The following is a 15953-nucleotide window of genomic DNA, read 5'->3' as shown; positions in this document are numbered from 1 at the left end:
TTGTTACCAACCAAAATTAGGTGTTAGCTAGTGATCTCCCTTCATCTCTTGAATTATTACTAATTTTACAAATTACACCTCGATCTCTAAATATTTTTACAAATTAGTCCATCAACCATGGTAAGTACGTTGACCCCTCAATTTTAATTTTGTTTGCCAACAATTTTCATGTCGAACGGAAGGTGGTAGAAATTGATTTTACCCTATATTTTTTGGCGAAACAAACCAGAGAAAAGATTTAACTCATGAAAGTGAAGGAAACACAAAAAAAAAAAAAAAAAAAGAAAAAAAAAAAAACAAAAAAAAAAAAAAAAAAAAGTAAAGATGTATTAATTGGAAAATTAATGAAGGAAAGCAACCAATCATTAACGTGACTGGATTTCTGTCAACCAATTATTTGTTTCTCCCTCCAACTCATTAGACACAAGCTTACAAATAGCGGAGGGGCCAATTTGTTGCAGGCCCTGCCCACAGAAGTTTAAAAAAATATTTAAAAAAAAGCTTTCATGACGCAACGAGGTGATCGAGATTCGGACGTAGGAGAAGCAAGGAATTAAGACGTACGTGTCAGGAATTTAGAGAGTTAAATGAAGTGGTATCAGAGCCCAGATTCCAGATCTAGGGTTTGGTTGGAGGAGTAGATCAATTTGGAGGCCCGTTTAGGACTTCGTTGGTGATAAAGGTGGGATCTTTTGGTAAAGACTCTATCTTTCAGTTTTGGATCTATTCTTTGTTCGTTGGTGCGTAAGATGTCGGGGAAAGAAGGTGCTTCGGGTATCGAGGGTGGTGCTTCTGGCGTGAAGACCATTCAGAGTTTGAATATCCACTCTATGAAGATAGATGTGGAGAAATTTAATGGCACAAACAATTTTGGATTATGGAGATGCGAGGTTTTGGATGCGCTGAACGCGCAGAATTTGGAGGATACTTTGGAGTTAGATGGCAAGCCAGATGAGATTGAAGAGAAGGTTTGGAAGAAGATGAATCGAACGGCGTGTGGTGTGATTAGGTCTTGTTTGACTCAAGATCTAAAATATGATGTGATGAATGAGACTTCTGCGAAGAAGATTTGGGAGATTCTCGAAAGCAAGTATTTGACCAAGAGTGTGGAAAATCGCTTGCATTTGAAGAGGAGGCTTTATCGTTTCCAATTAAAGAAGGGAACCTCCATTAGAGATCACACGAACCACTACACAAAGCTTCTTGCGGATTTGGCGAATGTGGATGTCAAGATTGAAGATGAGGACAAGGCGTTGCTGTTGTTGAGTTCCTTGCCCGACGAGGAATATGAGACCTTCGTTCTTACTCTGATTAATGGGAAGGCATCACTTTCGTATAGTGAGGTCACCGCTGCACTTGTGAATTATCAGCTTCGAAAGAAGGATAAGGAGGCTTCGGTTGAGCCGGTAGCGGAGGCGTTGGTCGCAAGAGGGAAGGGTCCAAACCGAAAGAATTGGAAGTCACAGTCTAGAGTAGGAAAAGATCAGTGTGCTTGGTGCAAGGAGACTGGTCATTGGAAGAAAGACTGCCCAAAGCTCGACGAATGGATGAAGAATAAGCAGAAGGGGAAAGGGAAGCAGCCATCATCAGAAGCAAATATCGTATCGGATGGTAATAATTCTGACTCTTCTATTTATTCGCTTTCTATCAGTCCTACAGATAGCTATTCGGAGGAATCTGAATGGATGTTGGATAGTGGTGCGACCTATCATGTGTGCCCTAGAAGGGAATGGTTCTCCAGTTTTGAGAAGCTGGTGGATAGTGGTGTGGTGTACATGGCTGATAACCGTGCATGCCAGATCCTTGGGATAGGAAGAATTCGCATAAAGATGTTTGACGGGACTGTTAGAGAGTTAAACGATGTGAGATATGTTCCTTCTTTGAGGAAGAACTTGATCTCGATTGGAGCTTTGGTTGGAGAGGGTCTGAAGGTTCGTGTTGAGGACATGGTTCTCGAGATTGCAAGAGACTCTCGTATTGTGATGAAGGGCGTCAGGAGGAATAACCTGTATTACTTGACTGGAGGTATAGTGGCAGGTGGAGAGCTGGCGACTTCTATTGATTTGACTAGACTGCGGCATTTGGGGCTTGACCATTCCAGTATTGATTCCTCGCATAGATTGAAAGAGGGTGCAAAGACCTGCAGTTTGAAGTCCAGTGAACATGTTGATGTGAGCAAGAAGACCGAGGTGAAGTGTGGCACCTCTATTCACCGTGCTAAGGGTCGTTCTTGAGGAGTTCACGTGGATGTTTGGGGGCCTTCCAAGGGGGCATCATTGGGAGGTAATAGGCGTTTGGTTTCCTTTGTTGGTGGCTGTTCTAGGCGTGTTTGGGTTGCAACCAAATCCCCTATGGATAAAGTCCTAGTAGTCTCTAACAGTTTGAAGAAGTGTGTGATAGACAGAAAGGTGAAGGTACTCCATTCTGGTGGGAGGTACAAGATGGACCTATTTCTGTATTGGAGCCGAGCTCACGGCATTTCGAGACACTTCGTTGGAAAGGAAATCTTGGGGCAGCTAGATAGGGTGAATAATTCAAAGAACCGTGCCTTGCTGGGCCATCTTATTAAAGAGTTGTCAACTGCTGTGATAGGAGGTAAAACTCAATTGGGTGTTAGGTCTGGTAGTGTCACTTCGGTTGAGGCTTCGATGAGGAAGCCAATTGACTCTCAGCAGGTGGAGAGTTTTGGACAGACCTTAGAGGTATCGCAGCGGGTGGAGAGTGATGCTACTCCACATTGGGTGAAGATTACTCCAGATCATACTGCATTATTTGGGATTCCAGCTGAGGTGACACAGCGTGGGAGTCATTTGGATTCGGATGCGGATGATGAGTTGGGTTTTGATTCGAATGCAACTGGTAAACATAGTTTGGATATGACCATTGGTTCACCTCAGGTGGAGGTGTTTGAGGCCATTGGAGGTGCTATCAGCCGCAGAGTTGATGATATTGGAGAAGGGTTGCGAACTCTTCTAGTGAATTGAGGTCTTTGGAGGCCATTTGGGTGAACTACGTTCGGCTTGATTCCTTGGGCAAGATGATACGTAGGCAGTCTTATGATGCAGCCGGGTTGAATTTTGATGGGGGTGAGATCGATTTGGTGAGTTGATACCAATATTTGGAGAGTTTTTGCACTCTTATTTGAGTTCTCGACTTGTTATGGATTGAGTCCGTTGTCGTGAATTGTTTCACGGTGTACTGGACACAACAAGTGTTCTCGACTTGTTATGGATTGAGTCCGTTGTCGTGAATTGTTTCACGGTGTACTGGACACAACAAGTGAGACATTTGGTTTGGTTGGTGTCGGCTCAGTTTTGGGAAAACTTCACCGAGGTGGAGAATTGTGAACACGTGTGAAAGGATAATGGCCAGCAGGACACGTGGGGGCCACAAAGTTGAGCAAACAACAGCTACATGAAGAATTCATGTGAAGTGCGTGAAAGGAAGAGTTGCGTGGGGACCACAAAGCGCGTGAGCAGAGAGGAAACCGCGTGGGAGGGTGCCGAATCCATTGGACAAAAGAAGAGGCTCGGATTTTGCATCACTTTACCCGCTAGGCTATAAATAGGAACGCCTAGGGTTTTGTGCGTTGGGTGCAAGTACCAGGGGAGGAGAAATTTTGTGCGGCTGTGCAAGGAGCTTTAGTTTTGCGGCTTTGGACAAAAATCGCAGAAGAGAGGGAGTCTTTTAGCGGCTGCAGCAGAGGAAAATCCTAGGGTTTTGTGAAGAGAGAAAAAGTTTTTGAAGACTGACCTTTTCTTGTGAAGAAAAGCAAGGAGCCTATTTGAGGGTTTAGATTGTGAGAGTTGTAAACCAATTGTATTCTTTTTCTCTATAATAGTAGATCCCCCTCCTTGCCCCGTGGACGTAGGCAGTTTGCCGAACCACGTAAAATTGATTTGTTTGAGTTTGTGGCCATTTTAATAGTTTTAGGATCCCTCGACAGGTCAGTCCTAGAACTGATGAGAGGAAGAGCCGATATCTCACTTGGTTGAGATATCCGTTTCAGATTCTTGTCTCCTTGGTGAGACGGGAATTCTTATTTTTGATCTTTCTCTCTTATTGTGCACCAGAAACTCTGCCGAAATTTCCGCTGCGCACAACATATATAGCAACCACAAATATATAGGTGCCTAGAAATTAAGTTGTACGTACGTGAGTTATCTGAATCATTAACTCATTATAAATAACAAACCTTTGCACACAGGTTACGTGCCAGATTCCAGTCAATGTCATGGTAAGGATGATTGTGCAGCTCCTCTCTCAGCGACAGAACGGTGCTTGTAACCGGACCGACAAACTTCTTCCCGTATAAATAAGACATAGGTAGATATGCCAGTCTAAAATGACACCAGAACCTCCCTGCATAAGCGTAGCCGAAGCGGAAAATTAAGAAGTTAATTTGTTACAAAATGAAAAACAAATGCATTCATATATACATCAATCTGAAAAAAAAAAAATTAACTACTTCCTATTAACGTCAAGCAAAATGGATCGGATATTTATCAAAACATGGATCGCAGTGTGGCATTAATACAGGCCCCACTTCTTTTATTTATCAAAAATAGATTGATATTACTGAATTGAAATACTTAAAACACATAGATTTTTAGCTTATTCATTTTGTAACATGTTGATCAAGTTGAGAGGTATGACACAGTTGTTGGGTTTGATCTACCATGCGAGTTTGTACGTGGGAACGACTTTAATTAAGTTTGTTCAAGAGGACGTACTACACCTCAGTCGATCTTGCCTATTTATATATGTTCGTGCATGTGTGGGTATTTTCTTCTTAAATATTTACAGCTTTACATATATGCATGGTACTATGACGTTCAATGGCACTAATCTATGTTACGTTTCCTAGTAGATGGGTTGCTTTCGTTTGATGAATTCCCAAGTAGAAAGGTAACATGTAGGTTGCTTATGAATGTGTTCATGCGTGTGTGCAATATTGAAGTCTGTAATTATGTACATAATTTTTTCTGCACCTATGGAATTAAGCTGTGATATGACTATCATTCATGATCAGACTCCCTATTAATGAATGGCTTGCTTACGAAGATTAAGTGTACATTAAATCTATAATGAGTATGCATTTATCTGCATTGTACCAACACTTGAGGTAAGTATCATCTTCTTTGAATTCCCTTGTAGTGTATTTACGTGTGCATGTATCTATACATGTGCATGGTATTAAGATGTTCTATCATTATCCTTAGCAGATAGGATGCTCGATCTTTTTGAAAGTGGAGATGCAGAAATGACTGTTGAACGGAGTCTTGGTGATGCGGTAAAAGTTGCCTCTGTGTTAGCTCGAGGTCAGGATTCGGATCCTCTCCACTACATAAAAAATAGTGGAGGGACCACTATATAATCACAACCATTGATTATCTAGTTGATGGTTATGATTTTTTCTTTTAGTGCAAATTAGGAATGAGTGCAATACACGGGGGGTATGGTAAGTGTTAGATTTAGATTGTATCATAACCGCCTACTAAATAATCAACGCTTGAGATTAAAAGTAGTGGTCTCTCCACTACTTTTTTGTAGTGGAGAGGATCCAAATCCCTCGAGGTCACGTATTTGAGTTGTGGAAATATCTTGTGAAATGCAATGGTCCGACCTCTTCTCGGATCTCGTGCATAGGGGAAGCTTTGTGCACTGGGCAGTCTGGGCTGTCCTTTTTTAAGATGTAGATGTGAGTGTTCATGGAGATCGACAAACTTTTGAGATGTTATGCTTATTTTCTTTTATTAGTAGTATCGTTGTTTTAAAACATGAGCAAATAAACTTATGTTAGTCATGTTCAGTAATAAAAGAAGTGATCTAATTAGGGGCTAAATTACACTTAAATGCCCTATAGTTTCACCAACATTGCACTTAAGTGACCCCTATTTTAAAACCGATCGAGAAAACAAATACCCCTAAAGTATTTAAACGTTGCATATCAATGCCCCAAAGTTAAAAAAAATCCAGATGGTGTTATCATTTCTCTACGTGTAGGGGTGGTAAGCGATCGAATCGAATCGAATATTAAGTTGTTCATATTTGTATTTGTTAAAATTATCGAATTCGAATGCGGACTCTAATATTCATATATGGAGTTTTTCAAATTCGAACTCGAATACTTGGTATTTAATAAACATTCATGAATATTCACGAATACTTTTCGAATATCAAAGAATATTTATTCCACTAAATAATTTGATTTTCAAATGGTATTTAAATTCATAAATAAAAAAGTTTCCTTTATAATATATAATGTATATATATTTAAATCAAAATTTTCATTAGAAAATAGATTTAAGATTATTTAAGTCTTAAAATCAGTACATAAAACTTAAGTATAAATTGTAAGTAGGTTAAAAATATGACATCATATGTGCAATAATACAAATGATAAGTGATCAAATTTTAAACGAATATTTGATAGACAAACGAATTGAATATACATCTGGTTAAATTCTATTCGTTAGTAAACTCGAATACTAAAAAATATTTGTTTAGTGATAAATGAACTATCAAATCGAATATGACCGACTAGTTACTCGAACAATTATCAAACTATTTGTTAATTATTTGGTTCATTTCCACCCCTATCTACGTGTCCAAGAATATCATATAACACATGGTACTAAAGTGTAGCTTGTAGAAACTTTAGGGTATTAAATTGAGGTTATTTACAAATTGAGTGTATTTATATGCAACATTGGTGATGTAGGACGCATAACGAGCAAATTTATGGAGAAGTGGGGCCTTCACAAGTCAAATGTGGATATGGATGAATTATTTACTGACTGCAGGAAAACAATCATATCTCCCAATCCAGAAGGTAGATTCTAACATATTATATATGAAAATCGCTTATCTCTACAAGACGGAGTCAATCAGCTTGGCAGAATCTCACAATCTCATCAGTAACACCCGTTTTTGGTAGAACTTCAGAAATAATCAGTCATTTGTTTATTTTTAGTAATAAATTAGTTAGAGTCAATTTAGGATTAGAAAATAAATTCAATATTGAAGACAACTTAGATTAGGAAACAAATTTAGTTTTGATTCGTGATTTGTTTCTTATATTATAAGGGGTCTTTTCAGGGTAGAATTTGATACTTACTATTTCTTTGTAATTCTAGTCTTATTAGAAGTCTATTATGTAATTTGATACTTACGATATTTTTTTCTCGTTTCATATAACTAGTCAGATGTTTGTTTCATGGATGTTTTCCTTCTCTAAGGGCCGGGCTGTTCTCCAATCTCAAAACACTACCTGTCTAATGTCTTATAAGTTGACTCCATCGTAAATAAACACCGTGTCAAGTTACTCAAGTATTTTGATTGAAGATTCCATGAATTTGAGCACTGACTCGATTTTTAATGGTGCCGATTTTGAAGAAACGGCGAAGAAGAACAGGAAATTTGAAGTGCACATGATAGGCTACGGGTCGGTCGACCGATGGCATAGGTCGGATCGACCGACAGACTGTTGGTTTACAGGGTCTGAAACCCTATTCTGGTCGGTTGACCAAACGAGTTTGACCGGTCGACCGAAAATGCGTTGGTCGACCGAACGCTTATGGCCGGTTGACCGAAAACATGCACAACTACAGGGCTGATTTTCAGCTCTCTGGCTGGTCGATCGCAGGTCTATGTCCGGTGGACGGCGAAACGGTTATGGGTCAGATTTGGTTTTCCTGGTTGGTTTTGGATTGAGTGTTTGATATAAATACAAACACGTTTTTAGGGTTCTTAAGGAGAGATTTTGGATTCTTTTGAGCATTTTGAGAGTGAGATATTGTGAGGAAGTTGAGAGCTTTGGTTAGGGTTATATTTGAGTAATTTTATGGGTTGTAACCCGTTGTATTTCTCCTCCATATAGTAAAATCTCCCCATCCTCTCCCCGTGGACGTAGGGTAACCCGTTGTATTTCTCCTCCATATAGTAAAATCTCCCCATCCTCTCCCCGTGGACGTAGGCAATTGCTGAACCACGTAAATTTATAGTAAAATCTCCCCATCCTCTCCCCGTGGACGTAGGCAATTGCTGAACCACGTAAATTCTTGTGTTTAGTTTTATTTGTGTCGTATTTTGGTGAATTGCACTCGTAGTTAGGTTTGGTTCTCTTCTCTCATCGCTGACCGACTCGCTTGGCTGTCAAGCACGCTTCCGCATGGCGCCCAACAATTTATGCTAGATGTTGTTAGAATTGGGTACTTATGATGAACTGCACAGAACGGAAATTCGTATGTTAAAGCACTACTAGGTCAACGTTAAGCAAATGTGTACTGATTATCCCCTGAAAAGGGACATTTATGTTAATTACCTGGATGAATGGGAAGAATGGTTGGAAAGATAAAAAGCTCCGGTGGTATGGGATTTACTCCCGACCATTCGAACACTCCAAGTACCTGCAGCAATGAAAGTTGGGTGTTAACCATTCAACATGTCATGTATGATATTATCTAATATCTGTAGCGCAGCACAAATCTTTTCCAATGCGAGACTAAGATTGTCTTTAATCTTTTTTTTTTGGGATGTTTTTTGCGATGCTGTAGGTAATGTGGATCGTTCACGTTATATGCTATGTAGACTAATGGCGGTAGCGCAGTTCAGCATGTGTTCTTTTCAGTGGAATCTAGTAATATACATACATCCATAAGAGAACTTACTGAAAGCCACATTTTCCCCCAAGTTGGTATAGCTGTTACCCCTCCGTGGTCATGTATCCAATTTCTCCCTTTCACCATAGCTCCATCTTCGTTGTAATCAACCTCCTCACCGAGTAGCCTCAATGCTGTGTAGCATAGAGCAGTGCTAAACATGACGCTTAGACCCTCTGTGTGGAAACCCCAACCTCCATCTTCATTCTGTTAAATAATACTGAATGGTTGTTAACAAGTTTGGCTTCTCAAGTCTTGTGGCAACTGTGATTGGATGTGAAGTCATAAAGGGTACATTTTTGACAAGAACACTTATTATTGTTGGTGATACTTTTGACTTCAACAGGAGAATACTCTTTTGCTCATTATTGAATCCTCTTTTTAAAGTAAGATGCAGGATGATGTGTCCAAACTACTGCAATCTGATAGCAATTGGAAATTTTCGATTGACTTATTCAGCAAGACTCCTGGTAGTAAAACTTAGAAGATCGACACGCCGTTTTGTTAAAAAAAAGTGTATTCCCTTTTTCTTTGATTTCCTATTGTGCACGACATTGTAGTAGTGTTATTAATGCTAAAGCTTAAAAAACCTGGCTACAAACCTGATGGTTGTAGATGTAGCGGCATAACTCCTCCTGGTGCTCTGCTGAAAAAGCACTGTTTACTGCTCCAGTAACATATAAAGCAATGACCTGAGCATTTAAGATGTCTTATCAATATAATATGGCAGAATTGTATTACCACAGGCTTTTATTACCTCTGTTCTATTTTCACCTTAGAAGAGACCACAACAATACAGATAATGCATCTCTACTTGGTCTTTTTTGCTTATAAGATTGTGCTTTAAGTGCAATTCTCTTTGGCAAATTATGCCATCTGACTTCCTTGTCTACATTTATTCCTTAATTTGCAGGTAAAAGATAGTCCCTTTATTTGGCTTACAACCATGCATTTTAGGTATGCCGCTCCTCCATCCAACATTTTTTTTCGGTCCCAAAACATATAATTAATTCATGAAGGGCACTGTCTCTGGTTAATTGCGTGAACCTTTTTTAGACTTGTACTCCGTGGCCTATCTAACTTTCATAAGAATAGTCGCGGAAAGTTCAAAATGAACATAGTCCCGGACAAGAGTATGTTCAGCTTCACATCGGAAATACTCAAGGTATTAAAACTAATATATAATGTGATCCATATATAGATACTCACCAAGGTCGGAGTTAGAAATAAGGGTCCTGGAAAGTCTGCTGGCCAATGCCCATCATGTGCCTGAATGGTTGAGAAATAGCCAATAGCTCTTCTCAATGTAGTTCTGACGGCCTCTTCGGAAATTTCCTGATCTTCTTTGAGTTTCACTTGCGGTAGATTTGTATCATCATGATTATTCTCTTTTGCAAACTATAGCATAGAAGTTTAAAATTCATGTATAATTGATATGTAAATGCTTTAAAATTTTCATAACTTAATTGAAGATCAACAAATTCATCAACATTTGTGTCACTAGGTCAATGTAGCTGTACCGTTCCTAGTCTTTGCTGTGTTACCATATATTTGTTGATGAGATGTTTCTAAATAGTATTTATTAGTTTTGATATATAGTTTGAAGTGTCCAGCATAAAGGGATAATGATCATAGAAGTGGGTGTGATAATGCAACATATATGCATCCCTATTTCCTTTCCTATGAATAAAATACCCACAAAATAAAGGCACATTTATAGAGGACAGGTTGTTCCACAACTGAAGTCAAGACACATTCTCTCTTTTCCTCCCAACTCCGTCCTTTTTCTGATGCACATGAGTTGTGCTGCCTACGGTAACATAGACAAACACTGAAATCTGCATTTTCACCTTCCACTGACATTGAAAATAGTTTTTCTACCTTTATGGAAATGCTTATTGATTTACAGAAATTTTATCTGATTCATTCAATACAAATGCAATGATCACATTTTCATTTTCTTACTTGACAAAAAAGATGGGAGGAAAAAAAACAAAATGCAGGAGGTTGCATGTTCATCAAATATATATATGTGTTTGATGATAACTGATTCAGAAAAATTTTGCAGGGATGAATTCTGGCAATTGTCCTAGCCTACCAGCTTTTTTTTGTATGTATTTTAAACTTTCTGGATTATTGTCAATGATACTTAGCTTTATATTTTTTTGAACTTTAATTAAGAGTAAGAATTCGGTGCCTGCTTGCTTCTTTTTTTGGTCCATGGGTATTTCAATTGCTGCTGTTTTAGGTGGTGCATGCAGGTGCTGAGCGTTGAGGTAAGATGCCCAAACCTGCATCCGCATTAGCAAGTCTGATGCTTGTTTTTTCTGAAACCTATGCCTCCGAAATTCTTGTCGAGCCCTTTCTACAGCCTCTCGCTCTTCAAGGGATCCAAGTTTTGGATCAAACTCCCACACTTGTCTTCCTATGAAATCATATCGACTCTTGAGACATGGGCCTCCTTCACCAATGTTAAGCTTCCACATTTTGCTTTTCAGATATCTTCAGCCTACAAACATGAGTCACAACAACAAAAGTTGCACGTGTCTATACTTATTTCATAACGCATATAAAAGTATCATTTTATTTACAGAGGATTAAACAATAGTGATACAAATAAAAAGTATGACAAATCACAAATCACGATACATATGTTGGCCTTCTTGTTTTGATGATGATTTACAAACAATTTACTACTAATGTTGTTTGTCTAGTGCTTGTATTATCTATTCATTGTAGACAAACAACGTAGTTGGAGGATGGATGGATTGCGCTTCAACGATGATATCCAAAGGAGGTTGGCGGAATGTCGGTGAAGCCTTGCTATTCAAAGTTCAAGATCCAAGTTAAAGCTTCATCCGCGAGATTACCTAGAAGAGCTTATTGAAGATCAAGATCTAGCTTGGGTAATTTAGTTTAGGAATTTATATTATGTGTGTTAGTACTTTAAGCTCAATCATATACACACATACACGTTTTGGTTTTTGTATATATATAGTTATATATATACATATATATTTTGGTTTGATAGTTTTCAAGTTTTACTATGAAACAATTGAATATAATTAGAAAACATATTTTTGTTTCATACTCATATGCATATATATGATTTCATCAATATCAATTTTTAGTTAGTTAAATGAAATCATGTTTTAGTGCATTATATGTGTATTTTGATAAAATACTATATTCATTGTTTATAGACTTCATAACAATAGTTTACATCTTTCTTCAAGTCTATAAAATCATTTTGTAAAGTTTCAAAAGTTGGTTTAGCCAAAATGTCAAAATTCACATGTTTACATTTTCGTGTTTTGGACTATTTTGCAAAATGATGATATTTTTCATTTGGGAAGTCCTTTTTCAAAACCAGTCGTTGTAGCATGGTTCTGACTGCTTCCAACGGCTATTTTTGTTACCGTTGCTGGGGTGTTTTTGGTCTTTTGTTTTTGGTTTTTGGCTGAGTTTTGGAGTGGGTATAAATACCCTATTGCTGTTTTCTTTCAAGCCATCTAAGAGAGTTTTAAAACAAGTTTAAGAAAGTTTTTAATCAAGGGTTTAAGTTTTGTTTAAAAGAGTTTAAGAGTTTGTTTGAGTTTAGTTTGTGAAGCAAATTTCACAAGAGCAAAGAGGAGATCATCCTTTGGTGTTTGGGCATTCAACTCATCTCTCTCTCACTCTTGATCTATAGAGAAGTTTTCCTTAAACTCAATTCTAGCTATTTATTGTTTTGATCTTAATTTCCATAAGCTAGATTTCTATATTGAGTTTAAATTGTTTTATTGATACTCTCTGTTCACACACAACCTATTGAGCTTATTGTATTTACATTCATAGTATAATTTGGGGTTGTGGGTTTGTGACTAAGAGTTGTGCTTAATTGAGTTCTCACCTTGTTTAGAGAACAATCAATTGATTTATATTGTGCTTAATTGTGAGGATTCACTTGTAATACACTTGTACACCGAGAGAAGTGTGTGGTGAGAGACGGGGTCGAATCCAAGAGGAGTGGCGTCGGTTGACGTGCCTAGGGAGAGGTTGTAACCGAGCACTTGAGGAGGAGGACACGGGCTAGGACCAACACTTAGTGTGTGAGGTGTGATTGCATAGTGATTGTATTGTGAGGTGTACACGTTGTTCGGGTGAACGTAGAAAACCCGGTTGTGATAGTGGAGATCTCCTCGAGGTGAGGAGCGGGGACGTAGGTCGTGGGGACCGAACCTCGTAAACATATCCTTTGTTTGTGATTGCATTGGCGCACTTGTTTTCATGTTCATATCTTACATCGCCATTGTGTATTGCTTGTTGATCATTTTGCCCTATCACATTTGTAGTTAATTTGTTTACCCCTCTTGTTAGTTTTATATCCTTGCACATACATTGTCTATATCTCTTTGTTAGGATATATCTTATTGTTTATATATCCTTGCATATATTTCTATCATATAGGATATATCACCTTTTGTATATTACACATTCTTGCACATAACTCTTTGTATATCTATATTGCAAGAATATATTTGTTAATTAGTTTTAATTGGCATTTAATCGGATTAGATTAGCATAAGATCCTAATCACCCCCCCCTCTAGGGTCTAACAACATATTTGTGTCATTGGATATACAATTAAATATAATTGAGAAATGCTAATAGTCCGATATGGATTGTGTGAGGATCCATTGATGGGCTTAAATAATAAAGCTTAGCTTTTAATTATAATGATGTTTAAATATATTTATGATAGTGTACAAGCTAAACAGCTTCATAGTCGAGCGTGCTTTGGTGAGAGTAATTCTAGGATAGGTGATCTTTTGGGAATTTATAGTGTTGAATGGTGATGCTCTTTATATTTTTATGGTCTAAATATAACTACGTGTCACCACCCTGAAGAAATGGCGAAAGAAGCTCGAAAGAAGCTCAGGAGAACGGCCAGGCAGACTGGCGGTCGACCGCAAGTCAGCGGCGGTCAACCGCGAACGTGCGCAGGAGAGCAGTAGGATTCAGAGCTGAATGCGGTCGACCGCGCCAACCCTGTAGGTGATTTTTCTCTCGGGTTTTGGCTCGGTCGACCGTGATAGTCGACCGCAATACTTGCGCGGTCGACCGCCGCAGTTGACCGCAGATGAGTTTGGGCTAGGCTTTGGGTTTTCAACCCGTTTCGTTTTGAGTTAGTATATAACTCTAATCCTGATTAGTTAGGGTTAAGCAAGAATGTTTTTGAACAGTCTTTGAGAGAGGATTGTTATATCCAATTGTGGGAGATTTGTGAGAAATCTAGAGCTTTGTTTTAGGGTTTGATCGGTGAGATTTGTAATTCTATTTGTATTCTCTTGATTTCTAATAGTAAGAACTCCCCTCTCATTGCCCCGTGGACGTAGGCAACTTGTCGAATCATGTTAAACTCGTTGTCTTGCTGTGGTATTGTGTTTAGCTTATTAGTTGTGATTAATCTCTTGGATTATCGTGTCGCTTCGAAGCTTCCGCCGCGCACAACACGTACACCCTTGACACATGTATGCGTTGTGAGTTTTGTAACACATGTATGTATCGTAAATTTTATGATATATGTATATGTCACAATTTTTATGACACATTCTCACATGTGTAGAAAGACGCTCTCCACATGCTCTACCAATTAATACTTTTGGTATGCGTCACGCTCTGTTTGTGTGATACAAAAAATGTGTCACGTGAAGACAAAAAATGTATTATAATTTAAATTTTATTGATAATCTAGGCCGCAGGTACACGCATCAGTGCTGTAGAGGGTGCGTAGCCAGCACAGCCAACGGCATCACACAGTAGTGTACGCGTAGTATGAGTAGTGAGAAGCATGGGAATTAGAATTAGGTGCGTACGCCGCAGGGTGTAAGTATAGTAATATTTAACTAATTAAATGAGGGGCTGAATTTGCGTGAACAGAACCTGGTCCGTACAATGGTGTAGATATTATCAGAAGAGAAGCGGCGCTGTATTTGAGATAGTTTTTCCTGCCCTTGTGGCGGCGCCGGAAGAGAAAATTGAAGTTGAGACCCTAAGTGGGGCCGACTGAGGTGCAGCTAGCCGGCGACGGGAATTAATAAAAGTGCTTATGCGTGAAATGTATGTATATAAAGTAACGAGACGAGAATACCATAAAATTAACAATGTCCGGTCATGCGACAAGTGCGGCTGCTGAAAACCAGCTAAACGAAAGTCGCGCTCGTCAACCTCCCTCTCATGATACCTCCCATCACGGAGCTGCTGAAAACCAAATATTTTCATTCTAAAACTCAAGTTATATTTCTCTTCTCTATACGGTCGATTTGAATTGAGTGCTGGACCCTCACTGTGTTTGGTATGAGGGAATGGGAAGTGGGAATTGCATTCCATTCCTCCTCATTCCCGCGTACCAAACGAGGCGTTAAGGAAATTATAAGAAACTGGCAGTTAGTGATTCGTGATGAAAGTGAGAGTTGAGAACGTGGAGAGAGGAGAGAGATTAAAGAGAGAGATTTGTGGTGGAATTTGTTTAGTGGGGAGATAAGGGGAGGTTAGTTGAGGGATTTTAGGAGAGGGATTAGTGGATTGGGTATGATTTTCTAGGATTTTATTATTATTATTATTATTTTAGAAACAAATCAGATTTTTTTTAACCAAATCCTAAAAACAGATTTTTGTTAAAATGTGGAGTGGGCTTCCTAAACCAACTCTCTTCTCTCACACGTGAAAGAGAAGAAAAAAAATCAAAAGGGGAAAAGTGGGGATGGGCTTATTTTGAGGTTGTGCTAGCACTATTGGACCTTTAATTATTTTTTTCTTTTCTAATTCCAACATCTTTGGGCCTCTTACATGGAACCATTACATATTTGACCCACTTTATTATTTTTTATTTTTTTGATTTGCAACTTTGAAAAAAAATGGATTATTACATGATGTGAATCATGATTGATCTTGGACTTGATGTGTGCTTTATATAGTGGTTCCTGTTGTTTGAATAATTGACAGAGGCAGATGTAGAATTATTTGGGTGCTTTTGTTTTTTGTTTTTTTGTTTTTAGTTTTTAATGAAAGCTTCCACTGGTTTGCATTTCTATAGCTAATTTACTCACTTCTTTGCTATGCTCTAGTTTCTGGTGTCTGCAGATTTGAACTGGTGTCTGCAGATTTATTGTAAAAATCGAATAGACTAGTTGAATTGGTCTTCCTTGTTTCTGCAGATTTGAACTGGTGTCTACAGATTCGAATAGATTTATTGTAAATATTGCAGTCTATTCGATTTTTACAATAAGTCTGCTTCCACTAGTTTGT

The 15953-nt window shown here is 38.4% G+C and overlaps 1 protein-coding gene across 5 annotated transcripts in view; it reads right to left on the bottom strand.

Moving 5' to 3' along the window:
- Positions 1-14713, bottom strand: part of LOC109841410 (cycloartenol synthase-like) — a 28807-nt gene extending 14094 nt beyond the window's left edge. For 3 of the 5 annotated variants that reach the window (XR_002247271.1, XM_020410364.1, XM_020410367.1), the window contains exons 1-6: positions 10955-11249; positions 9873-10061; positions 9266-9355; positions 8673-8870; positions 8327-8411; positions 4196-4362 (exon numbers count right to left, since the gene is read on the bottom strand). Coding sequence is in view for 4 of the 5 variants with exons in the window: in XM_020410364.1 (XP_020265953.1) it covers positions 4196-4362; positions 8327-8411; positions 8673-8870; positions 9266-9355; positions 9873-10061; positions 10955-11149 (924 nt within the window). In the remaining variant the exon portion in view is untranslated. Of the gene's footprint in view, positions 1-4195; positions 4363-8326; positions 8412-8672; positions 8871-9265; positions 9356-9872; positions 10062-10954; positions 11250-14588 lie in introns of those variants that run through there. The other 2 variants (XM_020410365.1, XM_020410366.1) reach the window with 2 other exon arrangements.

Source organism: Asparagus officinalis, chromosome 5, assembly GCF_001876935.1.
Source record: "Asparagus officinalis chromosome 5, Aspof.V1, whole genome shotgun sequence".
NCBI lineage: Eukaryota > Viridiplantae > Streptophyta > Magnoliopsida > Asparagales > Asparagaceae > Asparagus > Asparagus officinalis.
The sequence above is the reverse complement of the archived record's forward strand: the minus strand, read 5'-3'. Positions and strand labels throughout refer to the sequence as shown.